The sequence below is a fragment of the Mobula hypostoma genome, chromosome 3, assembly GCF_963921235.1.
Source record: "Mobula hypostoma chromosome 3, sMobHyp1.1, whole genome shotgun sequence".
In the NCBI taxonomy this organism is placed as follows: domain Eukaryota; kingdom Metazoa; phylum Chordata; class Chondrichthyes; order Myliobatiformes; family Myliobatidae; genus Mobula; species Mobula hypostoma.
Window position 1 is genome coordinate 25,015,339 of NC_086099.1, and position 27,482 is coordinate 25,042,820.

Consider the following 27,482-nt stretch of genomic DNA (forward strand, 5'->3'; position numbering starts at 1 on the left):
TTTAAAGGGAACATTAGGGGGTGCTTCTTCACACAGAGAGTGGTGGGAGTATGGAATGAGCTGCCAGACAAGGTGGTAAATGCGGGTTCTTTTTTAACATTTAAGAATAAATTGGACAGATACATGGATGGGAGGTGTATGGAGGGATATGGTCCGTGTGCAGGTCAGTGGGACTAGGCAGAAAATGGTTCGGCACAGCCAAGAAGGGCCAAAAGGCCTTTTTCTGTGCTGTAGTTTCTATGGTTTCTATGATCTATATAATAATGATTAAAACTTGGATGCACAGAGCAGTTTCGAAATTTTAGTTGAAATTTGGATATATGTGAACTAGGAAGTGGATAATAGTAAAACACAAAGAGATTTAGATAGATTGGTGAAATAGGAGGGTTGTTATCAGATAAAATTTGATGCCAAAAAATGTGTAGCGTTACATTTCAATAAGAATGTGGAAAGTCAATACAGTATGAACTAAAGAGCACTGTTCTAAAAGGGCTTTGAGAAAAGAGAGGCTTACATGGTTTCTTGAAAGTGACAGAGAAGGTTAGGAAAGTTGTTTAAAGAAGGGATATCAAATTCTTGGCTTTATTCACAGAAGAGGGTATGTGTGCAACATAGTCACAATAAGCCTTTCTAGAACTGATTGAACTGCAGGTGCAGTATTGTGCCCATTTCTTGGCAGCAGATTTTGGGAAGGATGTAAATGCTTTAGAAGGCTTTAGAGAAGGTTACAAGAAGATCTGACAGAGATATTTAAGATATTCGATTTGGGATCCTACCACGAAGCATATATTTACTTCCCCCCTCACTTCCCGCTTTCTGCAGGGATTGCTCCTGTTATTCCCTTGTCCATTTGTCCCTCTCCACTAATCTCACTCTCAGCAATTATCCCTGAAAGCAGCCAAAATGCTACACCTGACCATTCTCCTCCTCCCTCACCTCCATTCAGGCCCCGAAACAGTCCTTCCAAGTGAGGCAATACTTTGTATGTGAATCTGCTGGGGTCTTATATAGTATCCAGTGCTCCGAATGCGGCCTCCTCTACATTGCTGAGATCCATTGTAAACCGGGGGACCACTTCACCTATCATCTTCTAGCTATGTTATCATTTGTTGATGGTAGACAACCAAATTTGTATACAGTTCCTGCTGCTTAACCAATATTTTGATTGTAATTTATTGCCCTTACAGTCTTAGACCATGGGGGGGGGGGGGCAGGAATGAATTTGTAAATTTTCTTTTCATTGGCAGCAAAATAAGGTGGGGGGCACAGAATCAATGAGTCATGGTAGTAATAGCACCAACAAAGGCTATTTACACTGTTGTGTCTGTACTAGTTCTATGAAAATGCAGTCAAGTTACATTCAGTCTCCTGGCCTTTCCCCCTAGCTTTGTAAATTATTTCCTTTTAAATAGTTATTCAGCTCACTTTATCATGTCTCAACGATGATACCTGGCAGTTTATTCTAAACCATGGCCATTCAATATAGTCATAATCATGGAATCATACAGAACTACAGCAGATAAACAGGATCTTTGAATTAGTATTCTGCCTTGGCCCATCGACTTGCATTTGGACCACAGTCTTCCATACCCCTCCCATCTACGCACTTACTCAAGCTTCTCTTAAATGTTGAAATCGAACCTGCGTTCACCACTTCAGCTGGCAGCTAATTCCACACTCTCACCCCTCTGAGTAAACAAGTTCCCACTCATGTTCCTTTTAAACATTTCACCTTTCACCCTTAAGTCAGGACCTCTAGTTCTAGTCTCACCAACCTCAGTGGAAAAAGCCTGCTTGCATTTATCATATCTATAACCCTCATAATTTTGCATACTACCCCCTAAAATTTTGTATGATAAACTTTTTCCAAATGTCACTTTTGGTTTTTCTGTCAATCACCTACACTCTATGACCAATGTGAATTGTGGTTCACTACTCACACCAAAATATTGCCTAGAATGGAAATCTAAAGTTATTTATGATAGATCTGAGATATTGGAAGAGAAATTGGTCTGTGAAACAATTGAGAAGTGGACTCACACTGACTATGCAACCTTTTTGTTGCACATCCAAGTTAATTTTTCATTGACTTCAGCAAATAACAAATCCTTAGAAATTTCTACTATCTACAATGTTCTTTATAATAAATACTAAAGACAAAGAAACTTATGTTTAAAATACAAAACAGGTAAAAATTGCTGCTTCTGTTTATATCACAAACCACCTTAACTTCTCGTACTGCCTCGTTGCCCTCACTGGACAATACTGGTCTAGAAATATAATCATGTAGTAACCACTTTTCAAGCACCTTTTAACATCCCAAAATTTATAGCCAGAGATCCCATTCAAACATATGGTTGGAATTTAAACAAATAATATACTTAGCCACCAAATAGTGATTACATACAAATTATGCTTCAATTGGTAAAGTAGCTTGAATTTTCAATGTGTATAGCAGTACTGAAGTCTTCTCATTTTATGTTCTTACTCAGCCTTAATTTAATATTACTGAGGAGCCATTTTAGGCCATGAGACATAGGAGGAGAATTGGACATTTGGCCCATCACGTCTACTCCGCCATTCAATCATGGCTGATCCTTTTTTCTAACTTCCTCAGCCCCACTCTCTGGCCTTCTCCTCATAACCTTTGATACCATGGCTAATCAAGAACCTTTCAATCTCCGCCTTAAATACACCCAATGAATTGACCTTCACATCTGCCCATGGTAATAAATTCCACAAATACACCACCCTCCAGCTAAAGAAATTTCTCTGCATCAGTTTTAAATGGACGCCCCTCCTGAGGCTGTGCCCTCTTATCCTACACTCCCCCACCATGGAAAACATGCTTTCCACATCTACTCTGTCTAGGCCTTTTAACATTCGAAAGGTTTCAATAAGATCCCCCCCCCCCCACCATCCTTCTAAATTCAAGCAAGTACAGGTCCAGAAGCATGAAACGTTCCTCATATGATCACCCTTTTATTCCTGGAATCATCCTTGTGAACCTCCTTTGAATCCTTTCCAATGCCAGTACATTTTTTCTCAAATAAGGAACCCCAAACCATTCACAATACTCAAGATGAGGCCTCACCAGTGCCTTATAAAGCCTTAGCATTATATCCCTGTTCTTATATTTTAGACCTCTTGAAATAAATGCTGACATTGAATGCTAGCATTCAATGCATGCTGCCAGACCCTTCAAGACCTGGCTGTGACACACCATGTGTCTGCCTTCTGTGAGGCTGGTTTTGCAGCTTGCCAGGATATACTTGAGGTTTGCCGGAATCAGGTGCAGGGGACAAGTTGGGTCCTCACCGATCCATTAGTGAAGGTTTTTTGTGAGGGGAAGCATATCATATGTAGCTCTGCAGAGAAAGCTAAGTCTGTTTGCTTCCATCTCCCATCCAGCTGATGTTCCTCCTCTCAGTGTTTTCCCACCACAGCCATTGCCCCTGCTTAGCCAGGGAGACAGCCTTTGCACTTCTGTCTGTCTCTTCTTGTCGCCGTACTTCCTCAACAACCATCTTCCTTCACTCTGGAATTGTGGCCTTGTGCCAGGTGAGTCCACTTGCTGCCAGACCATAGCCTCCCCTGCCCTGTTGGACTTGCCCCACAGTGTCTCTATGCCTAAGGGCAACAGTTGCTTGCTGCACTGCACCAGCTGGGGTCCATTTCCACTCAGTTCATAAGGTCCATGCAGCAGTACTGATGGTCTTGTCATGAGTGTCTTTGAGTGTCATCTGTGGATGCACCTTAGAATACTTGAAATCCTCTGTAAAGCCAGTGAAAGGCAGTTCAAGGGCTCCTTTACCATAGAGACTGATGTTAATGATACACCCTGGGACACCGAGCCACTTCTTTCACGAACGATATGATGATTCACTCAAGCTTCTTCACGGTTGTAGTGGAACATCATAGACAGTGGGTGCCGGGGTAGGAGTCCAAACTGTAAGCACCAGAGCTTCAGTTTTCCAGACAACATGGTTCTGTTAATGTTATTTAGGCCATTGGTGATGTGTATTTTTAGTTGCTACACCTGCTTTGTTCATGGGACTGGTGTTGTACCGTCTACCCAGGCTTTTGACAGGTTGTCTAGTCACAGTTGGAATTGGTCATTACTGATGAAGAACTTAAGTGTACTTCAGCTTTCCCTTGACTATGGAAATGCTTTGCAACTTGCTGGGTTTGATTTTCATTCTGGCCCACTTGATGTTTTCCTGCAGCTTTCCAAGTAGTCGCTTGGTGCATGCTGTAGTAGTGGTCAGTGTTATTATCTTGCCCATATGCCCTAATAGGGGAAAGACAAAGTCCAGCACTTGTTCTTTCACCACATACCACTCATCTTGAAGCCCTGATAATGACCTCCATGGCCATTGTGAAGGCTAGGGGTGATATTATGCAACCTGCCATAATGCCTACTTCCAGTCTCTGCCTTGTTGTGGTAAAATCTGCTGTCATGAAGCACAATTGCAGGTCTTGAAAGTACAACTTCCCCAGCATTGCGATGGGCTTTAGTGTCTGGAAGAAGTCAAATGCTTCCCAGAGGAGTGCAGGGGAATTGAGCCAAATGCATTGTCAAGGTCCAGGAAGATCACATAGAGATCCTAGCTGCTTGGATCTGATGCCATATCATGCTTGTACATTCCAAGTACCCAGAGAACCCTGGAATTCCTGTTTACTGTTTCTCTCCAGGTAGCTAGCCAGCCTCTGTACTAATACAGTAAAGAAGATTTTTCCTGTCAATGTTCAAAAGGCAAATTGGTCAAAACTGACTGATGATTTCTGCAAGCAAGAGAAAATCTGCAGATGCTGGAAATCCAAGCCCAAATCCCGAAACCCCGGCCCAAAACGTCAACTGTACTTGTTTCCGTTGATGCTGCCTGGCCTGCTGAGTTCCTTCAGCATTTTGTGTGATGCTTTCTGCATCCTCTTCTTTGGGAATCAGGACACCGCCAGCCCTTTGCCACACTTTGGGTATTACTTGCCTCTGCCATACTATCCTCATGAGCCTCTAGAGAAACAACAAGCCGTCTGGTGTGTTCCTTTAAAGCCTATGCGGTACTCCATTAGGCTCAGGAGCAGATGCACACTTGCCCATCGGACTGCCTTCTCCACTTCCCTCCATTTTGGAGGGTCAGAATCCAGGTGGTAGGTGGAGGGCTGGATTGGTGTGATGTCAGATGTAATGATCATATGTCCAGCCTTTTCAAGTTGGTGTGAATCTTTTCCAGGTGCTCTTCCAGTTCCTGCTTTGATGTTTTCAAAGTTCAACTTTCTTCCGGTGTGAAGAAACCTTTCATGAACTTAGAAGGGTCTTTGTAGAACTGTGTTCTTGTTTGTTCTTTCTCTCTGCACAGCTTCCTTAGATTCCCAGCTCTTCACAACTTTGTCCACCAGCTCATGATGTCCACTTGAAGTTGGTTGAGGCCTTCCCTCTCACTATCTGGGGCTTTCTTCCACTGTTTCCTTAGCATCTCTCTCCAATTTACCTTGGTCAACTCCTCTCTTACACCACTGTAATTTCCTTTACTCCACTAAAATACTGCTACATCGGACTTTACTTTCTACCTGTCAAATTTCATGTTTAACTCAATCATACTATGATTACCACCTCCTTGGGGTTCCTTTACCTTAAGCTCCTTAATTGCCTCTGGTTTGTTACTTAACACCCAATCCAGTATAGCTGATCCCCCAGTAGGTACAATGACAAACTGCTCTAAAAAGCCATCTCATAGGCATTCAACAAATTCACTCTCTTCGGATCCTTTACCAAACTGATTTTCCCAAACTACCTGCATGTTAAAATCTCCCATGACTATCATAACATTGCCCTTTTGACACAGTTTTTCTATTTCCTATTGTAATCCCAGCTACTGTTTGGAGACCTGTATACCCTTGCAGTTTCTGAACTCAACCCACAAGGGTTTAACATCTTCCAAGCCTATGTTACATCTTTCTTCTAGTTTGATGCCATTCTTTAACACCAGAGCCACCCTCTTTGCCTACCTTCCTATCCTTCCAATACAATGTGTAACCTTGGGCATTCAGCTCCCAACTACATCCATCCTTCAGCCACGATTCAGTGATGGCCACAACATCATACCTGATAACCTGTAAGAGTACAGCAAGGTCATCCTCCTATTTCCTATACTCCATACATTGAGATATAACACTTTGAGTACTGTATTGGCTGTCCTTTTTGATTCTGCATCCCTGCTGGCTGCAATTTTGTCCTATCCTCTGCCTGCGCTTCCTAACAGTCTAACAGCACACTATCTTTGCATTTTTTACCATCCATCCTATCCTGAATCCCTTCACTCCAGCTCCCATCCCCCACCAAATTAGTTTAAATCCTCCCCAACAACTCTAATAAATCTACCCATGAGAATATTGGTCCCTTCAGGTTCAGGTGCAACCCGTCCTTTCTGTACAGGTCATACCTCCCCTAGAAGAGATCCCAATGATCCAAGAACCTGAAGCCCTTCCTCCCTGCACCAGCTTCTCCAGCCACACATATATCTGTCAGATCATCTTGTTTCTACCTTCACTGATGCATGGCATGGTAGCAATCCAGAAATTACTACCCTGGAGTTCCTACTTCTCAGCTTTCTGCCTAGTTCTCTAAATTGTCTCTTCAGGACCTCATTGCTTTCCCTTCCTAAGTCATTGCTACCAATGTGTACCAAGATATCTGACTGCTCTCCCTCCCTTTCCAAAATGCTGCGGATGCGATCCAAGATGTCCCTGACCCTGACGCCTGGGAGACAACAAACCATCCAGCTGTTCTGTTCATGTCCACAGAATCTCCTGTTTGTTCCTCTGTCGAGTCTCCTATCACTACTGCTCTCCTCTTCTCCCTCTCTCCCCTCTGCACCAGGGACCCATGTTCAGTGCCAACAACCTGGTGTCTGTGGCATTCCCCTGGGACATCACCTCCCACAACAGTATCCAAAACAGTATTTTCTTGGTATTAAATTGAATAGGATAAAGGATAAAGTAAGTTAAACCCTTCTGTGCCAAATTTTAATGACAGAATTTCATTAATTATGCAAAGGAACAAAGGAGGAAGAACTAAACAATGTACGATAATAATTGATCAAGAGGCATGTTTCTGAACCCAGCCATAGGAGCTGGAAAATTTAGATTCATGTGAATAATAAAAGTCCGGAGTGAAAAGACAAAAGAAAGAATCAAACTACTAGGTCCAGGCTCTGCAATGTGTTTGATCCTTCCTTATCCTCAGAAATGGAAATGAAGCAATCAGAAAACCAAGACGAGATGGGATATGCTGGTGGTGCTAGCAATATTCACATCTGTCACCAAACAATAAATAAATATTATCATGCTCATCTCATTATAATATTTAGTTTGTATAACAGCAAAGTGTTGCTTTATTTATATTAATATTATACAATATAATAACTGTATATATTATATTTGATTGCAATAGGGTCTACCCAGGTGCAGATGATGACACAGAATCCTGTGAGGTCAGCCCAGTATCTTTCAGGGATGTTAACTTTTAGGCCAGGATTAACAATCTGGCAGTCTGAGTTCATATCACTAAATTCACTAATAATCAGGAATTTAAAAAGAAAGCTTATTGTTTAATCCAACCTGGCCCACAAATATCTTTCTGGGGTGGAAATCAGCTATTTGGACCCACACGGGTCTATATGTGACTCCAGGTTTATCACTGTGGTTGTCTCTGAAATGGCCAAACAAGCGCAATTAGAGATGGGCTATAAATCTACTCCTTGCCAGTGACACCCAGATCCTGTAAATCGAATAAAGAAGAAACAATCCTGCTAATGTGTGGTGGTTCATGATGCAATTGATTTTACATGGCTGGATATTTAGATTTGTTTCTCTAATACAATCACTGCTCACTTTGTGTGATGTGCTCCAAATTAATTATTATCCTTATCAATTTTAGGCAAAGAAAGGACAAGAAGTGCAAAAAGGGCCCCAAGTGGAAAAAGCTAAACTGGACAAGCTACTGGCTCTGGTTAGAGACCCCATTGTCAAGGAGACCTAATTAGCCCTTGCAATGAGGATACTTATTCAATGTTTCCAAATGAATCAGCAGTCATGTGTAAGCCTGACACCATCAAAGCTACTACTACTTAAGAAATGAAATACCCTGCATGTTTTTTGTTTATAAACACAGCACAAAACCCTAACAGCATAGGAATGTTTTGAGATATAATGAGATAAATCTGTCAATTTAGTATATTTACAGACAAATTTATTTTTCCTCCTACTTATTGATGATTTTTTTGTATGAAAATCTAGAGAAATAAACAGATACTTTAGAACTGGTAGATTACTTTTGTGCAGCTTACAAAATAAAGTCTTGTATTTTACTTGAATTCTGGAGAGAAATAAAAGCTTTGAGCAAAATATTTTATAAATTGACCAAGAGTTATTCTTGACTTTCCATTGTGGTACTGCTATAAATTAATATACAGTACCATGCAAAATTCTTAGGCACATATATATAGCTAGGGTGCCTTAGACTTTTGTACAGAGCTGTATTTGACAATGTGGAGCGCAGGGTGAGTTGTGAATCTGGCCGGAGCAGAGGATGTTGGAGATGGCGAGGGTGGAGCGCTGCAAGAAGGGTGTGAGACATGAAGTGGAGGAGGAGTGCTAAGGGCAGGGAAAGGGTGGTGAGGATGCAACCACACCCAGCCCTGAGACACCAGGCAAGGTTATTGGATTCCAAACAACTGCTTTATTGATCCCAGAATGTCTCTGTGGTGCTTACCGCTCCCTCTCACTCTCCATTCACAATACAGACCATATTACAGTCAGATTTATGATCACTCACATATGTCATAGAATTTGTTTTTTGCAGCAGTACAGTGCAATACTTAAAATTACTACAATACTGTGCAAAACTCATAGGCAGTCTCTCTCTCTCTCTCTCTCTATATATATATATATAACCTAAGTTTTTACATTATAGTATATCCTGGATTAATAATAATAGATAATTAAATAATATTTAATATTAATAATTCCAGATTATCAGGGAAACTAAAAATCTCACCCTGCTTCCACTAAGTCGTGGTCTAGTCATCGACTAAGGAAACTATTGATTTTTCTCCTAATAAGTGTTATGGACTTGCAATGTGAATCAGCAAGGTGCCCTGCAAAGTGTTTCTAGTGTTTTTGATTGTGCTTCATATTTCCATCATCTACAATACTCTGCATTTTGATTTTCCAACAGGGTACCAGCAAGCATTTTAGTTGAAGACACAACAAAAGTAACACATATTCTAAACACAAGAAATTCTGTAGATGCTGAAAATCTTGAGCAACACACAAAAGTGCAGACATTGATTTATATTCTGCGGGTTATGATTCAATTCTGATTACGGTTCAATTATGACTACTTGCACTGTTTCTCTAATTTAATAGCGAGCAGTTTTGAGCCCCTTATCTAAGATTTTTTTGCACTGGAGGGAGCCCAGAGGAGATTCACAAGAATGATACCAGGAATGAAAGGGTTAACATATGAGGCATGTTTGATGACTCCAAGCCTTTACTCTTTTTCTACTCTGGAGTTTAGAAGAATGGGGGGGTGAGGGGTCTCATTGAAACATTGAATATTAAAAGCCCGAGAGAGAGTTGATGTGGAGAGGATGTTTCCTGTCGTGGGGGAGTTTAGGACCGGAACGCACAGCCTCAGAATAGAGGGAAATCCATTTAGTTCAGAGATGAGACAGAATTTCTTTAGCCTGAGGGTGCTGAATCCGTGGAATTAATTGCCACAGATGGCTGTCATTGGGTATATTTAAGGTGGAGGTTGATAGGCTTTTGATTAGTCAGTGCATCAAAGATTACGGGGAGAAACCAGGAGAATGAGGTTGAGAGGGATGGTGGAGTGGCAGAGCAGACTCGAAGGGCTGAATGGCTATGCTCCTTGTCTTATGGTCTTACTATTAAAAAATATCTCATAACCAAGTAGACCCCTCCTTTCTATTTCCCCTTTAAACTACAGTATTTTTAAAGTGTAACAACCACATCCCTTTGCTATTTTCCTGGGTCTACGTTTTTAAAATATTATCAGACACTTTGAAAGATCAGCAACCTGACATTTTAAGTTATTGTTCTCTTTCCTAATACTAGCTAACCTTCCATTTTTCATTCGATTCTAATTATATTATGGAAAAGTGTCTTGTTGCCTTGAGCCACAAGGAGCTGTCATTTTCTTAGAATAAAAGCCAAAAAAGAGAAAAAAAAAGTGCAGATGCTGGAAGTTTTAAATTAAAACAGAATATGCTGTAAAAGGCCTAATAGGTCAGTATCCGTGAAGAGAAATATAGTTAATATTGAATGCCAAAATAGTCTGTAACAATGGAAAACATCAAAAACTAATTAGTTTTAAATTGCAAAGAAGGAAAGGAATGGATAGGACAAAGGGAATATTTCTGATAGGGTGTGGGACAGGTTTACTGCCCAATAAGTTGCAGAGGTGTTCTAGTTGATGGGTAAGGGGGAGGGGAGCAGTTAGAGATAAGAATGAACTAAAACATATTTTGTTTACAAACCATAAGCATTCATTTTTAGTGTAACCTGTGCAAAAATTTACAGCATATCAGTACTATTTTTAAAGGTTTTAATGGTCTGGGGGCGGAGTACATCATAGAATTGCTTTCATTTTATAATCCTGCTCGAGCTCTCAGATCTTCCGGTGGTCTCTTAAATTTAAGCAATCTCCTTCAAGATAATTGGCAGGTCAGGTTTTTTTTTGAATTATGCTCAGAAACTGTGGAATTCAATACCTAAAACTATAAGGGATACAGATTTAGTTGACACCTTTAAACACCAGTTCCAAACATATTTATTTAACTTTGCTTTCAACTAACATCTTTTTGTCTTTTATTTTCATGTTTACACTTTATCCCATTGTAAAGTACTTTAAACTGCATGCTCTGTATGAAAAGTGCTCTATAAGTACTGTTACTATTATTAGTTATTTGCAGGTTTGTTAGGCATTGATGAAGTGGTCATTAGATTGACAATAACTGCAAAGAGTAAATACCTTCACTGAAGGCAAGACAGGTGCAAGGGAAGCAAATGGAAGAAATAGGCTCTTTGCTGGTGCTCTGCTGGGTGTCAAGCTGGAAAAGATCACAAGACCATGTTGGCAGAAGAGACAAAGAATACAAAGAATTCAGTGGTCTGACCTGATTTATTACCACTCTAAGAATATTCAGAGAATACATTTCCGTACTATACCTCAGCATTAAATTCCCTCAGCCGCCAATCCACCCTTTCCACCAGCATGTCAATATTTCCATCAAGTCTGTTCATATCCTCTTCATAATTTGGTATTTTTCCGTGTTTTGTACAATCAATTGATTTGGAAGTTATGCCCTATATACTCAAGTCCATATCATTAGCAAAGAAAATTACATTCTTCTCCCAGTCCCTGGGGAAATTCACTGTCACTTCCCTCCAGACTGATAAACCATCTGTTATTGTCACTCTCATAACCTCAGTTAATTTTATATTGATGCAGCCACTGTCCATTTGATTTCATGGCCTTCAACCCTGATGACAATTTTTTATGCAGCATCTTATCGTATACTTATGCAAATCCAGATATATCATATCAAATGCATTTCTGTCATCAACTCTCTGTTACTTTTATCAATAAGTTCTATAAAATTATACACAATTTTACTTTGACAAATTTATCCAAGGGGGATGATTCTGACCCTGTTTCAAGAACCTTTCATCTCCACCCTGTTAAATCGACTTATCTGTAGTTACTGGACTTATTCCTGGATCGAGGGGTTAATATTTGTAATTGTCCGTCCTCAGGTTCACCCCTGTATTAACAATTATGGCCAGAGCCTCTGTAATTTCTTTCCTTACTTCCTTCAGCATCACAGGATACTGTACCATCCCATTAAGTGCAGCTAACCTTTCCAGTACCTCCCCTTAATCAATTTTTATTCCACCCAGAATCAGAATTAGTTTTCTGGCTAGAACTTAAGCAGCATCAGCATCATTAAAGACGGATGTGAAATATTTAGTATTCCAGCCACGCTCACTGCCACAATGAGTAAATATCCTTTTTGATGACTGATCAGCTCACTTCTTCTCTTACAACCTTGTTCCAATTCAGTTGTTACTATTCAGTCGATAGATTCACTTTTCTATCTGCTGCTAGTCTTTTCTGTGTTCCCTTTCTCTATTATTTTAGTGTTTACTTCTCCTCCCAGGCTGCTTTTTTATTGTTAAGAGCATGTTGTATGATCTTTTGCTGCCTGTTTCATCATTTGAAAAGCTCCAGTTGTAATCTCTCTGTGCTTTCCCCCTGTAAGAATATATTTAGACCAACTGAAAAGTCTTCAAAGGTCTCATTTCTTTCCACATTACCGCACTACGACCATAAGGCATAGGAGCAGAGGTAGGTTATTCAGCCCATCAAGTCTGCTCTGCCAGTCATGCACTGATTCAATTCTTCCAGTCATCCCCACTCCCCTACCTTCATCCCATACCTTTTGATGCCCCAGCTAATCAAGAATCTATCTATCTCTGCTTTAAATGCACCCAGACATGGCCTCCACAGCCACTCGTGGCAACAAATTCCACAGATTTACCACCCTCTGACTAAAGTAATTTCTCCACATCTCTGTTCCAAATGGATGTCCTTCAATCCTGAAGTCGTGCCCTCTTGTCCTAGACTCCCCTACCAAGTAGGACAAGTCTCTTTCCATTGAAAATGACCCTTAAATTAGTTCATTATGTTGGACAGTAGACAAATATCTGGAAGAACTCAGCTGGACAGGCAGCAACTATGGAAGGAAACGGACAGACGAGACCCTTCATCTGGTACCTGCTGAATGCTTCTAGCAGGTAGTGTTTTTCCTTGAGATTCCAGCACTGGTAATCTCTTGTGCCTCTTTTCATGTTGTGTGTTCTCCATCCTTTTCCAAAGGTATTGTAAATAAAATTTTGATCGTTATTTTCTAGATATGGTCCAACTAATTATTGTTTTACTTGATCTGCCTCATTTCCTCAAGCAATGTCATCTCCCTTGTTGGAAAAGTACATCTGATCAAGAATGTGCATTTGCTCAAAGTTTGGAAATTCTTCTGCCTTTGGTTCTCACATCATCACCTCACTTTAATACTCTTGCCCTCCTTAGCCCAATATATTCCGGAACACCATAGATGTATACTTATTAGTGATACAGTGCGGAATAGGCCCTTCCAGTCCTTCAAACCATTCCGCCCAAGCAAACCTTAACCCCCATTATCCCTAACCTACAATTTACAATGGCCAATTCATCTCCCTGGTATGCCTTTGGACTGTGGGAGAAAACTGGAGCACTTGGGGAAAGCCCACATAGTCCACGGGGAGGATATACAGACTCCCTACAGAACAGCTCCAGAATCGAGGTCCAAAATGCCTTAGCTGTAATAGTATTGCACTAATGCTACTGTTACACACCCCAATATGACTGTAAGCATTTTCAAAAATGCAAGAAGTTTTCAGCAGTTGACGATACTAAAGTGATAGAAAATCACTGTTTTTCCATGAATGCTGACTCACCTACTCAGTATTTCCAGCTTTTTTTTTTACTTTTATGAAAAAACACTTGTATTCATTATTTTGAATTCTTATAAACGTCTCATTATTTTGAAGTCACTCTGAGCATATCTGTGGCTGTGTAATTTATTGAAATAAAGTAGGTTACTGATTTGTGATAGGCATTTTTATACCCGATGCCTTCTCAGTCAAATGTCAAAAAGATTAAATAAAAATTTTTGAGGGTATTTTCATAGATACAATAACAAGGTTGCAGGCCAAATGGTATATGTTGTTGCATTATACTGTAGTTTAACTTATAAGACAGCACGAGTAAACATCAGTGTAGATTAAATCCAACGTGATAAATGCTGGAGTGAAGTACCCAAACATTTCTAACAGCTTGCCTATTTTTCTTGACTGCCACAAAACCCAATCATTCTATGTCATTGTATTGACAGATGTTCCCAGATTTCTTTCCCTCCCATTTCACCTTACTCCTCTGGTATTATGAAACACCAGGGTGATAGTTTCCTGTATTCTAGTCCTTGGAGGTGCTATTTGCCATCAAACTGCATGTACTGAATGCTTACAACGTCTACTGAGGAATGCATGTGAGAGTAACAAGTACACTGGACACTTTCAAAGACTCTCACTTACACGTACAAGATATTCAACAATGACAAAATGAGAGACACAGACATCACACAAGAACACTGTGTAAACTGTAGATACATTTAATAACAGTTCATCTGTTGAGGGAAAGATTGGTCGCTGGCTGCATTTCACAACACAGCAATCGACTTTACCTCTTTCCTATGTTCCTTTCACTTGAAATAAATGAACTAAAGGTAGCAGGTAAAATTGCTGAGAATTTACTACCAATTTATCATGCTACCATCCAAAAGTCAAGGTTGCTCCACTTAATGTCATCTGGTATTACTGAACACTTGATTTTCCTATTCATTCTGTGCAGTGCTGTGGAAGGTCTAATATTTGTGTGTGAAGTCAATCAACTTTATACCATTTCGGTTCAACTGCTGCACAAATCCTCGTTTTTTAAACTTTAACCTTCAGTAGAACATAGAACATTGACAGTACAGCACAGAAACAGGCCCTTCAACCCACAATGCTGTGATGAACCAAATAAATTAGTAATCAAATGGCCAACTAATCCCCTGTGCCTATACCATGTCCATATCCTTTCACTTTCTCCACACTCACGTACCTATCTAAGTCTCTAATGCAGTGGGTTCCCACCCTTTGTTATGCCATGGACTAACACCATTAGGCAAGGGGTCTGTGGACTCCAGGTTGGGAACCCCTGCTCTAATGTATCTGCCTCTGCCACCACCCCAGGCAGCGTCTTTCATGCATCCACCACTTTGTATCTTGCTCAGAGATCTATCATTGAAAACTTTTCACCAGGGTTCCATTCATTCATCACCACTGGATTTGCCTTCCAGCTATGCAATGCTTACATTTTGAAATTCTCATTCCTGTTTCCATGTGATCATCCTCCTATCCTTTTACATATCTGTCTTAAAATCCTCAATGATACTTGTACACCTCAAATTCTTATTCTTTCCAAAGTTAATCACTACTGTCATTAGCAGCACACACAAAATGCTGGAGGAACTCAGCAGGTCAGACAGCATCTCTGATAGAGTAAACAGTTGACGTTTTGGGTGGCAGCCCTCCTTCAGGACACTGTCATTGGCTGCCTACAATACTTCTACTTTGCTTCCTTTAAGACACCTCTTGAAACCAAACCCTTTGACCAACGTCATTTAGCTTCTTAGTGCCAAATTGTTTTTTGATGAGCACCGTATATTTTGCTGTATTCAAAGTACATTTTTATAACCTATAATCTACATATAAACGTTTATCACCAGCTTCAAAACTGCATCCCAATTTGTAACTTTTTTTTCCCTCACAGATCTTTGGTTAAACACTATTATTACGAAGAATATAACCTTAAACAATTTACTTAATAAGATTTTGTTCCTCTTCTCTAACCCTGCGTAGTGGCATCGGGATGGATCAGATTCACTCTGTATCTACGTTCAATCCACCAACTTCGATCCGCCGCCCTGCAAAAACACAGCAACCTCCGCAGCGTCTAAGTCTATTAACCTTCTATGTTCTTCGCGTCGCTACATTATCCAGACGCAACAGTGAATAGGTTAGTTGCGTCTCCTTACAACCAGACGCTATTACTGTTTTTTTTTAAATCAGCGGAGTGATCATATTATAAGCTATATGTCGAAGTTGCTCAAATAATAGTTTTCTATAAAACTTATGATAACCCCCTCACCTTTTATATAAAAGCATATTAAAATACAGAGAAAATAAGTTTTCACAGCGACAAGGTTATATAATATATATTTATATATAATTGCAAATACTAAAAAGAATTGGTGCAAAAGTCCAACGAAATGCTAAACAGTGCAGCAGTAAAGTTAGTGGGTGCCGATGAAATGTGCCCGAAGATGCGGGGCTGGAGACCGGCCGAAGGAGTCGCCGCTCGCCCCAATTCCGGACGCCACGCGGCTCCCCGCTGGACACACAACCTCGACATGGGCACCGAAGAGCAGCGCAGGAGAATTTCTTTCCGTGACCATTCAGCGCGGCGCATGAGACTGCCCTCCTCCTCCCAACTGGTCGCGACGGTAAGTTAATATTCTACCCAGTAGAAAGCAGAGCACCCCCCATCAGCACCGACCGGACGGCGCAACTCTGACTTATCTCCGATGCCCGAGTCCCCCGAATTGGGGCATCCCCAACGCCCTCCAAATGATTCTAAAGTACTGTAACCTAGTATTTGGTTGAATGTGTGGAATTTATCGTTTGACGCATGTTTTTTTTTGTCGTTCACGCAGTTAGTGCTTCCAACACACCTCACATTTCTCAAAAGAAACGCCTTTCACTTTGCAGAGTTTTAAACTTTGATCTTGCTCGGGGAAGGAGTGGGCACTGTGTGTCCAGGCATCGGCAATGTTGACGTCAGGGTTTCAGTAAGTACTTCACCTCACTTTGCATCTGCCTCGATTCCGCTATGGGGGTCTTCTCCTCCGCCGTCGAAGGTTGTCTGCACGCCCTAAACAGGATGATGAGGAGAACCAGGACCAGCAGCGCCAGGATGCCGTTGATCACGATGGCGATGATCGCCCCGGTCGACAAAGCGCCGCTCATCGCGGACCGGCGTGGAAGCGCGGCGCGCCTGGCCGGTGGAAGGAGTGGAAAGACGGAGAGAACAGCCGCGGGCTCGGCTCGTCCCTATTCTGGCTGAAAAGCCTATCGGTTAGCGGATGACCCATCCAACAACATTCAAAGCGCAATCCAGCGTCACATAAAGATCCTTCGCTGGTCTATTTAAAGACACAGGCGCCCCACAGGGCGCAGCCACCATTTACTCTCCGTGGATCCCGCGTCGCAATTTGGCCGATTTTTTTTTTGTGACGTGACCCCCGGAGGGAGACAGGACATGTCATCGTCAATCTGCAGGGATTCTCTTCTTCATGACCACTCCTGCTTGGCACCGAATTTCCAAAGGAAGTTGTGGTCTTCCAAAGACGGCAGGTTGCAAATCCAAAAGCTGCGAGCACGTCGCATTCACACCAATGCAAATCCAGCGATTTCCGCCGTTCAGCTCATGAAAACTTCGCTGCCGCGTCGCGTCCACAGATTTGACTCCCTCGAGTTTGCAATCCCTTTTCGGATTTCGCAATTGTCATCTTCCCCGGTGAATGCTCATGTTTGGGCTGGCGCTGTCTAATGCAGCAGGCTGCTGCTTTCAGCGTGAGACCGAGTTACAAACCCGCACCAGACTCACCTGGCGCGGCTTGGCTCACGGTGCCGGTAGACAAGGATAAAGATGACAACCTGCCAGTGTCGGAACGAAGCCCCGCCCCGTTCCACCCTATTGGACGATAAAGGACGACGTTCAGTCGTGGAACACTGAGACAGCAATGTTCCCGAGACACAGATCGCTCACCCAGTTGTCAATCACCCAATTTACACTACTAGGACAATGGGGTAAACTTGGAGCAAACTTGTTGACTGTCTTTTGACAATTAAACGTCAAAAGCACTCCCCTTTTATTAGGATGAACATACAAAACCGTGACTGGTTCTGCCCCAAGCTGTTACTGGGTTCCCGTGAGGCTAAAAATTTAAAGGTGGTTAACCAAGTACAACTTCAATTCAATTAGACTTTAGTTCATGAGGAACACTTTGGAGAGTGGAAATACTTATACATCAGTTGACTACATGTTGAAATGGAATGTTATTTTGATAATTGGTTTATTATTGTCACATGGAGAAAGGCACAGTAAAAACACCTAATTTTGCATGCTATTCATACAAACCATTTCATCACAACAATGCTTTGAGATAGTACAAGGGAATGGCAATAACAATGTAGAATGAAGGGTTACAAAGAAAATGCAGTGCAAGAAGACAATAAGATACAAGGCCTTGACAAGGTAGATTTTGAGATCAAGAGTCTTTAATTGTATTTGGGGTCTGTTTAACAGCAGGTTAGAAGCTGCCCTTAAGGTTGGTAGTACATGCTTTCAGGATTTTGTACTTTTTGCCCATTGAGAGAAGAGAATGACCAGGATGTGAGTGGTCCTTGATTATCTTCCTTGCGTGGAAAATGTGAAATGCAGACAGAACGAAGCCAAACTCCTGACAGTAATTTGTCCAGAAGCAATTCTATCTGTGAGGAGCAGAGTTAAGTGTCGAGTCCTTACACAACTTATTCTTTATTTATGGCAAAATAAACAAGACTAAGAACAGACTATGTCGAGATCTTTAGACCTTGCTATAATGTAGTAGGGTAATTTAAAGAAATATGTCCAATTGTGGGAATCAAATCTCTTCTTAAAGGAGCTATGTGTGTTTGCTGTGGTACCTACAATGCAGTGTCAGTGTCATGGATTGAATCCTGGGCCTTAGAGAAGCCAGCCACTATATTCTTCTTTACATCAAAACTCTCAGAATGAGCACAACACTGTTAACATGAAAAATTAGAAGTCCATTTCAGATTAATAATTGCTCAAAAGAATTTCCTTGGGCTGCTTCTTCTACATGTTAGAAATACTGTTTGATATTGAATCCAAGTGTCACCTCTTGACCAGCCTGCTATGAGGGGCAGCACGATCAATCGTGACTGGCATCACCTTCCACGATTTTCCAGTGATTTACAGACCACTGCTGCAGGCTGGGATCTGGCAGTCTCATGCTTAAAATAGACCTCTGTTTGGTTAAGGTCATGGTTACCACAGGCATGTGACTAGAACATGGCTCTATCTCCAAGTACTACATCCCTCCAGAGCCCCTGTGTATTTCTGCTGTTGTACTACTATACAAAACAAATCTGACTGCTTTGGTACGGTGAAAAGATATATTTTTATCTCACACTGAACATCATATGAGGCTAAATCAGACCATTTCTCTTTCTCAAACAATGCTGCCCTCTGACATTTGCAAACTTTTGCAGGAATCTATTCAGTTTCATCACCAGACTCAAAGGTTATGGGGATAAGACAGGAACTGGATACTGATTGTGGATGATCAGCCATGATCACAGTCAATGGCGGTACTCACTCAAAGGGCCGAATGGCCTACTCCTGCACCTATTGTCTATTGTCAGACTCAGACACAACATTACTTTGTTTCATTCACTGTGTATGGCTTGTACAACCATAGAAATGCATAGCACAAGAACAGGATAATCCTGTAGGAATATGGTAGAATATAATTAATAATAGGATATATAGGGTAAGAATAGGATGGTGTTTAAGTTGGAAGCAAACCCCAGCCTTATTTCCATAAGACCATAAACATAGGAGCAGAATGATGCCATTAGGAGATCAAGTCTGCTCTGCCATTTCATCCTGGCTGATTTACTTCCCTTCTCAGTCCCATTCTCCTGCCTTCTCCCCATAACCTTTGATCAAGAAACCACCATCTTCCACTTTAAATACACCCAATATCCTGGCCTCTACAGCCATCTGTGATGAATTCCACAGCTTCACAATTACCCAACTGAAGAAATTCCTCCTCTTTCTATTCTAAATGGATGTCCCTCTAATGTGAGGCTCTGCTATCCATTCGAAGACTCCCCCACTATAGAAAACATTGTCTCCACATCCACTCCATATAGAGCTTTCCAGCTTTAGCATCATACTTCTGTCAGTTGTAGAACAGGTGTTCACCTAGTCTATATAACAAACAGAGCTATAGAGCCCATGTCATTGGGTATATTTAAAGCAGAGGTTGATAGATCCTTGATTAGCCTTTGCTTCATGATTTTGTCAGCTACATAATTGTATAAGGGCTAGGAGAGTTGTAAAAGAGCGCCTGAAGGCTTTATGTGTCAATGCAAGGAGCATTCGTAATAAGGTGGATGAATTGAAAGTGCAGATTGTTATTAATGATTATGATATAGTTGGGATCACAGAGACATGGCTCCAGGGTGACCAGGGATGGGAGCTTAACGTTCAGGGATATTCAATATTCAGGAGGGATAGACATGAAGGAAGGGGAGGTGGGGTGGCGTTGCTGGTTAAAGAAGAGATTAACGCAATAGAAAGGAAGGACATAAGCCGGGAAGATGTGGAATTGATATGGGTAGAGCTGCGTAACACCAAGGGGCAGAAGACGCTGGTGGGAGTTGTGTACAGGCCACCTAACAGTAGTAGTGAGGTCGGAGATGGTATTAAACAGGAAATTAGAAATGTGTGCAATAAAGGAACAGCAGTTATAATGGGTGACTTCAATCTACATGTAGACTGGGTGAACCAAATTGGTAAAGGTGCCGAGGAAGAGGATTTCTTGGAATGTATGCGGGATGGTTTTTTGAACCAACATGTCGAGGAACCAACTAGAGAGCAGGCTATTCTGGACTGGGTTTTGAGCAATGAGGAAGGGTTAATTAGCGATCTTGTCGTGAGAGGCCCCTTGGGTAAGAGTGACCATAATATGGTGGAATTCTTCATTAAGATGGAGAGTGACATAGTTAATTCAGAAACAAAGGTTCTGAACTTAAAGAGGGGTAACTTTGAAGGTATGAGACGTGAATTAACTAAGATAGACTGGCAAATGACACAACGGATTGACGGTGGATATGCAATGGCAAGCATTTAAAGGTTGCATGGATGAACTACAACAATTGTTCATCCCAGTTTGGCAAAAGAATAAATCAAGGAAGGTAGTGCACCCGTGGCTGACAAGAGAAATTAGGGATAGTATCAATTCCAAAGAAGAAGCATACAAATTAGCCAGAGAAAGTGGCTCACCTGAGGACTGGGAGAAATTCAGAGTTCAGCAGAGGATGACAAAGGGCTTAATTAGGAAGGGGAAAAAAGATTATGAGAGAAAACTGGCAGGGAACATAAAAATGGACTGTAAAAGCTTTTATAGATATGTAAAAAGGAAAAGACTGGTAAAGACAAATGTAGGTCCCCTGCAGACAGAAACAGGTGAATTGATTATGGGGAGCAAGGACATGGCAGACCAATTGAATAATTACTTTGGTTCTGTCTTCACTAAGGAGGACATAAATAATCTTCCAGAAATAGTAAGGGCAGAGGGTCCAGTGAGATGGAGGAACTGAGCGAAATACATGTTAGTAGGGAAGTGGTGTTAGGTAAATTGAAGGGATTGAAGGCAGATAAATCCCCAGGGCCAGATGGTCTGCATCCTAGAGTGCTTAAAGAACTAGCCCAAGAAATAGTGGATGCATTAGTGATAATTTTTCAAAACTCGTTAGATTCTGGACTAGTTCCTGAGGATTGGAGGGTGGCTAATGTAACTCCACTTTTTAAAAAAGTAGGGAGAGAGAAACCGGGGAATTATAGACCGGTTAGCCTAACGTCGGTGGTGGGGAAACTGCTGGAGTCAGTTATCAAGGATGTGATAACAGCACATATGGAAAGCGGTGAAATGATCGGACAAAGTCAGCATGGATTTGTGAAAGGAAAATCATGTCTGACGAATCTCATAGAATTTTTTGAGGATGTAACTAGTAGAGTGGATAGGGGAGAACCAGTGGATGTGGTATATTTGGATTTTCAAAAGGCTTTTGACAAGGTCCCACACAGGAGATTAGTGTGCAAACTTAAAGCACACGGTATTGGGGGTAAGGTATTGGTGTGGGTGGAGAACTGGTTAGCAGACAGGAAGCAAAGAGTGGGAATAAACGGGACCTTTTCAGAATAGCAGGCGGTGACTAGTGGGGTACCGCAAGGCTCAGTGCTGGGACCCCAGTTGTTTACAATATATATTAATGACTTGGATGAGGGAATTAAATGCAACATCTCCAAGTTTGCGGATGACACGAAGCTGGGTGGCAGTGTTAGCAGTGAGGAGGATGCTAAGAGGATGCAGGGTGACTTGGATAGGTTGGGTGAGTGGGCAAATTCATGGCAGATGCAATTTAATGTGGATAAATGTGAAGTTATCCACCTTGGTGGCAAAAATAGGAAAACAGATTATTATCTGAATGGTGGCCGATTAGGAAAAGGGGAGGTGCAACGAGACCTGGGTGTCATTATACACCAGTCATTGAAAGTGGGCATGCAGGTACAGCAGGCGGTGAAAAAGGCGAATGGTATGCTGGCATTTATAGCGAGAGGATTCGAGTACAGGAGCAGGGACGTACTACTGCAGTTGTACAAGGCCTTGGTGAGACCACACCTGGAGTATTGTGTGCAGTTTTGGTCCCCTAATCTGAGGAAAGACATCTTTGCCATAGAGGGAGTACAAAGCAGGTTCACCAGATTGATTCCTGGGATGGCAGGACTTTCATATGAAGAAAGACTGGATGAACTGGGCTTGTACTCGTTGGAATTTAGAAGATTGAGGGGGGATCTGATTGAAACGTGTAAGATCCTAAAGGGATTGGACAGGCTAGATGCAGGAAGATTGTTCCCGATGTTGGGGAAGTCCAGAACGAGGGGTCACAGTTTGAGGATAGAGGGGAAGCCTTTTAGGACCGAGATTAGGAAAAACTTCTTCACACAGAGAGTGGTGAATCTGTGGAATTCTCTGCCACAGGAAACAGTTGAGGCCAGTTCATTGGCTATATTTAAGAGGGAGTTAGATATGGCCCTTGTGGCTACGGGGGTCAGGGGGTATGGAGGGAAGGCTGGGGCGGGGTTCTGAGTTGGATGATCAGCCATGATCATAATAAATGGCGGTGCAGGCTCGAAGGGCCGAATGGCCTACTCCTGCACCTATTTTCTATGTTTCTATGTTACAAGAATGGGATATTCTGCCTCCATTCCTCTTTCACACAGGGTGTTCCAGATGCTCGTCACCCTCTAAAATTTGTTACTGTAGATTGATATTATGTAAGGTGCTTGAACATCCTGTCTTCAAAAACCCTTTTTATCCTGGCTGTAGTGTGAAGCTGTCATGAGGTGAAGTAACATATTTCTACAGATCCATCAGTTGAAGGCTGATGCTTGAAAGATGGGAACTTGCAAAATACCATAGAGCAGTCCAGGAACTGACTGCCTGTTAGGCTTGCATGTGATAATATTATTGGTATTGTCCCATAATGAGCATCTTCACAATTATTTTCCTGATGTATTTAGTAACCTAAGCACTTTTTAGAATGCTAATGTATTATAATAAATCCTGTTAAGCACTTGTGGGGAGCATCCACCAACAGCTGTAAATCATACACTAACATATCCATGGTAGTTTCCAAGCAATACCTCATTTCATATGCACAGTGTTATGAATTTGAAATAAATGACTTCTGCAATGTTTTAAATACAAGAGATTCTGCAGAAGCTGGAAGTCCTGAGCAAAATACACAAAATACTGTAGGAAATCAACAGGTGTTTTTTATGTTGTTCATGTTGGAAGTCCAGAGCAACATACAAAATGCTGGATGAACTCAGCAGGTCAGTTTTCTGCAAATAATTGGACTTCTGAGTTCCTCCAGCATTTTGTACATATGTTGCTGTGCAGTTTAACTGCAGCTACTACTTAGAGAGTTAGTAAATTGTGGGCAATCTATGTTAGTGCTGAAAACATTGCAACGCATTGCGAGTTGCCCCCAGCACTTCCTCGGATATTGTTGGTCTTGATACAAAATTGGCTCGTTTCACTGTGCATTTCAAAGTACACGTGACAAATAAAGCTAATCAAATCTAATCAAAATCAAAGTGCAGAACTGACGGATTCTACTGCATTAGTCCGAAGGAGATGCCTGCAGATTACCCAAGAGAAGTTTACAGTAATGAGGAATATTGACAGAACACAGATAATTGCTTGTCAGGATTCAGAAATCTGTTAAAATAACCATGTCTAAAATTTCCCTATTACAAGTAGACACTTGGCAAAGCAATACCACCAACTACTTGTTAACATTTCTTCTAAAGCTCTTAGACGCCAGTTTGATTGATTGAAATAGACATCCATAATAGACATCCAATAGTTGATACTTTCCGGTCGCAAATTACAACCGGGCAGTCCTGTGACATAGATAATTTTAACCATGTGCTGTCATGCAGCATTTTAGCTGTCAGCGTGTGGCATCATTGCTCATCTCACTTTTCATTAAGAAAGCAGTAATCTGCTTTGTTGAACCACTGCAGCTCTTAATAAATTCACAATATTGACTAGTAGGGAACTGCAAGGAGTAATCTAGAAGTGAGCGTATCCAGGTGGTGTGGGGCTTCTCAGATGGTAAAGGTTACTCAGATTTGCTACTCTTATCTTTTTTCAGTGGTTGGGCCCAATTTAGAGTGTGATTGGCCTTAATAGTACATTAGTGAATCTTAAAGCATTACACTACTCACTATGCTACTGAGCCACCCTAATAACAAGTAGTTGATAGACCATTTAAGTGATTAGCAACTAATTTGTATTAATGCATTTATTGCAAAGACACTTTATGCAGACGCAAGTAAAGTTTAATGTAATTTCAGAAAAGAACCACTAACATTGCCTGTGCTGGAAATCCCCACTTACTCATCTAATGTTCCACTAGTCAGAAAGCCACTCAATAAAATCCACATGCTGGGTGAATAACTCATACCCTATGCTGTTTATGACAAATGCTGAAGAGCTAATTAGGTGAAAGCTAATTATGCGAAGAAATAAAGTGAATGATTTTAATGGTCCATATTAAAGTATTCCACTGCAGTTGAGTGCAGGTAGTGGCAATCTGTGAGCTGCTTCTTGGATATGGCTTTGTATTCAATCTTCAAATTGATTTTCAAAGATAAACAAAACAAATTTGTAATTACAGCAAAACGTTATCTTCTAAGTCTATTCAGCTCCAATGATCTGAAATGGAATATCACCTCTCAAACTTCTGTCTATTTTCCATGTCCTCCTAATCCTGTTAGCACTTCTTCCACAACATTGAAATGGCCTATCAGAATTAAATGCAACATGATGGGTGAGATTTGTCCTTTCCAGCCCTTTGAGTTATGCCAGCCAGCCATCCCCAACTTTCAATCCTAGCCCAATCACAGGATAATTTACAATAACCAATTAACCTACTAACCGGTATGGCTTTGAACCGTGGAAGGAAACCCACATACAAACTTCTTACAGGCAGCGGCAGGAACTGGGCCCGCCATTGTGAAGAACAAAGCCTGTGTTTCCACTAACTTTAATCCTGCACTCTGACACCACTTTTTTTTTCTCCTTGAACCCCGCCTAAAGCTGAACCAAAGCACTTACAATTTATCATCCAATCTAACTCAGTTGATCTCATAACCCCAAAAGCTTTCTATAACGAAAAACTCATGTTTTTGTAATCCTGTGCCATCTAGTCTGCTATTCAGACTAAAACCTGTTGGCCTTCTGCATTGTAAATTTCCCTTCCAAAACATGAAAATGCATTTTTTAAGAAGAGCAAAGTATGAGTACTAGAGGTCATAGCTTTAAGATGAGAGGGGTAAATTTTAAAGAGGACTTGCAGGGCAAGTTTTTTAAATTACACACAGAGCGGAAGGCACCTGATACATGCTGCCAGAGATGGTAGTGGAAACGGATATCATTGTGGTGTCCAAGAGGGTTTTTTGGATACTAGGTACATGAAAATGTAGGGAATGGAGGGATATGAATGTACTGAAAGAAAGAATTTGACATCATGCTCAGTACAAACATCAATGGCCAGTGGTTCTGTTCCTGTACTGGACTGTGTAGATGTGATGATTATATTGCCCTGTGTTTGGAACAAGTTGAAATATTCCTGTGGGGCAAATACACCATCAAGTTTCCAACAGCTGGGAGGACACAGAACAATAGAAGGATACAAAGTGATAGTGCATCTTTTCCAAGTGTAGATCCTGCCATTTCCAAGGATAAAGGCTAGATCCTAACTTCAGTTGGAAGTTGCACCCTCTTCATGACCTCATGGGTTGCCTGAGTGCTCCAGTTTTCCTCAACACCCCAAACTTGAGCTGGGAGGCTAGCTGAAGACACAGAAGATGCTGGAAAAGTTAAAGCCTAAAAACATTGAAACATACAGTGAAATGTATTGTTTGTGCCAAATCACATCAGTGAGGATTGGGGGGCAGTCTGCAAGTGTCACCAGAATTCCAGTACCAACAGAGCATGCCTACAACTCACTAAACCAGAAGCTGGAGCACCTGGAAGAAACCCACAATATCATGGGGAGAGCGTGAAAACTCCTGACAGATAGCAATGGGAATCAAACCCCAATGTGTAATCAGTGGCACTGTAAAGCGATTGCGCTGATACACTCTGGAGCATTATACGCAAAACAATGGAGGAATTCAGCAGCCAGGCAACAAGTGTGGAGGGAAATGATGAAGGGCCTTGGCCCAAAATATTGACTGTTTATTTCTTTCCAGGATTGCTGCCTAGCCTGCTGAGTCCCTCCAGCATCTTGTGGGCTTGGCTGGTAGGTTGGTTGTAAATTAATCAGCAGGTATGACATCCAAAACTTTGACAAACTTCTATAGATGTGTAATGGAGAGTAAATTGACTGGCAGCATCACAGCCTGGTATGGAAACACCAATGCCCTTGAATGGAAAGTCCTACGGAAAGTAGTGGATATGGCCCAGTCTGTCACCGGTAAAGCCTTCTCCACCATTGAGAACATCTTCATAGAGTGTTGTCACAGGAAAGCAGTATACACCATCAGGGACTCCCACCACCCAGGCCATGCTCTCTTCTCGCTGCTGCCATCAGGAAGAAGATACAGGAGTCTCAGGACTCAGGACTCTCAACCATCAGGCTCTTGAACCGGTGGGGATAATTTCACTCAACTTCATTTGCCCCATCACTGAATTGTTCCCACAACCTACGGACACTTTCAATGACTCTTCATCTCATGTTCTCTTTACTTATTGCTTATTTACTATTATAACTTATTCTTTTGTATTCGCACAGATTGTTGTCTTTTGCACATTGGTTGTTTGTCTGCCTTGTTGGGTGTGGTCTTTAATTGATTCTATTATGGCTTTTGGATTTATTGAGTATGCCTTCGAGAAAACGAATCTCAGAGTTATATATGGTGACATATATGTGCGTTGATAATTAATTTACTTGGAACTTTGAGGTAAATGGCAAAAAGAACCAATGGGAAGTTGATGGGCATGAGAGGGAACAAGAGGCCCAGCTACAGGGAAACGAGGAGGAAGATTGTGGGGATTGCTCTGCTGATAAATAATAACCTTGTCCTGGGTCATAATAATACACGATCAGGTTTAGTACCTTGTTTCAATACATTCGGTTGTATGATCTGTGTCTGGACTGATCATTGGGAAAGATCTTGGGAAACTATTTGCCACACTGAACATAGACTCAGTGGCCACCTTATCAGGTACCTCTTGTATCTAATGAAGTGGCCACTGAGTGTATGTTCATGGTCTTCTTCTGCTGTAGCTCATCCACTTCAAGGTTGGCCATGAACGAGGGGT

The 27,482-nt window shown here is 41.5% G+C and overlaps 1 protein-coding gene and 1 long non-coding RNA gene across 2 annotated transcripts in view; both read left to right on the forward strand.

The window, feature by feature from the left end:
• The window catches only part of dnai1.2 (dynein, axonemal, intermediate chain 1, paralog 2), a 206,416-nt gene extending 198,020 nt beyond the window's left edge, over positions 1–8,396 (forward strand). The window contains exon 21 of the mRNA XM_063042782.1: positions 7,940–8,396. Within this exon, the coding sequence (XP_062898852.1) occupies positions 7,940–8,041 (102 nt within the window). The 3' untranslated portion in view covers positions 8,042–8,396. The remainder of the gene's footprint in view (positions 1–7,939) is intronic.
• Positions 8,397–11,200: 2,804 nt separating this feature from the next.
• LOC134343893 (uncharacterized) overlaps positions 11,201–27,482 on the forward strand; it is a 62,105-nt gene continuing 45,823 nt past the window's right edge. Inside the window, exon 1 of the long non-coding RNA XR_010017342.1 lies at positions 11,201–16,229. This is a non-coding gene — a long non-coding RNA (uncharacterized LOC134343893). The remainder of the gene's footprint in view (positions 16,230–27,482) is intronic.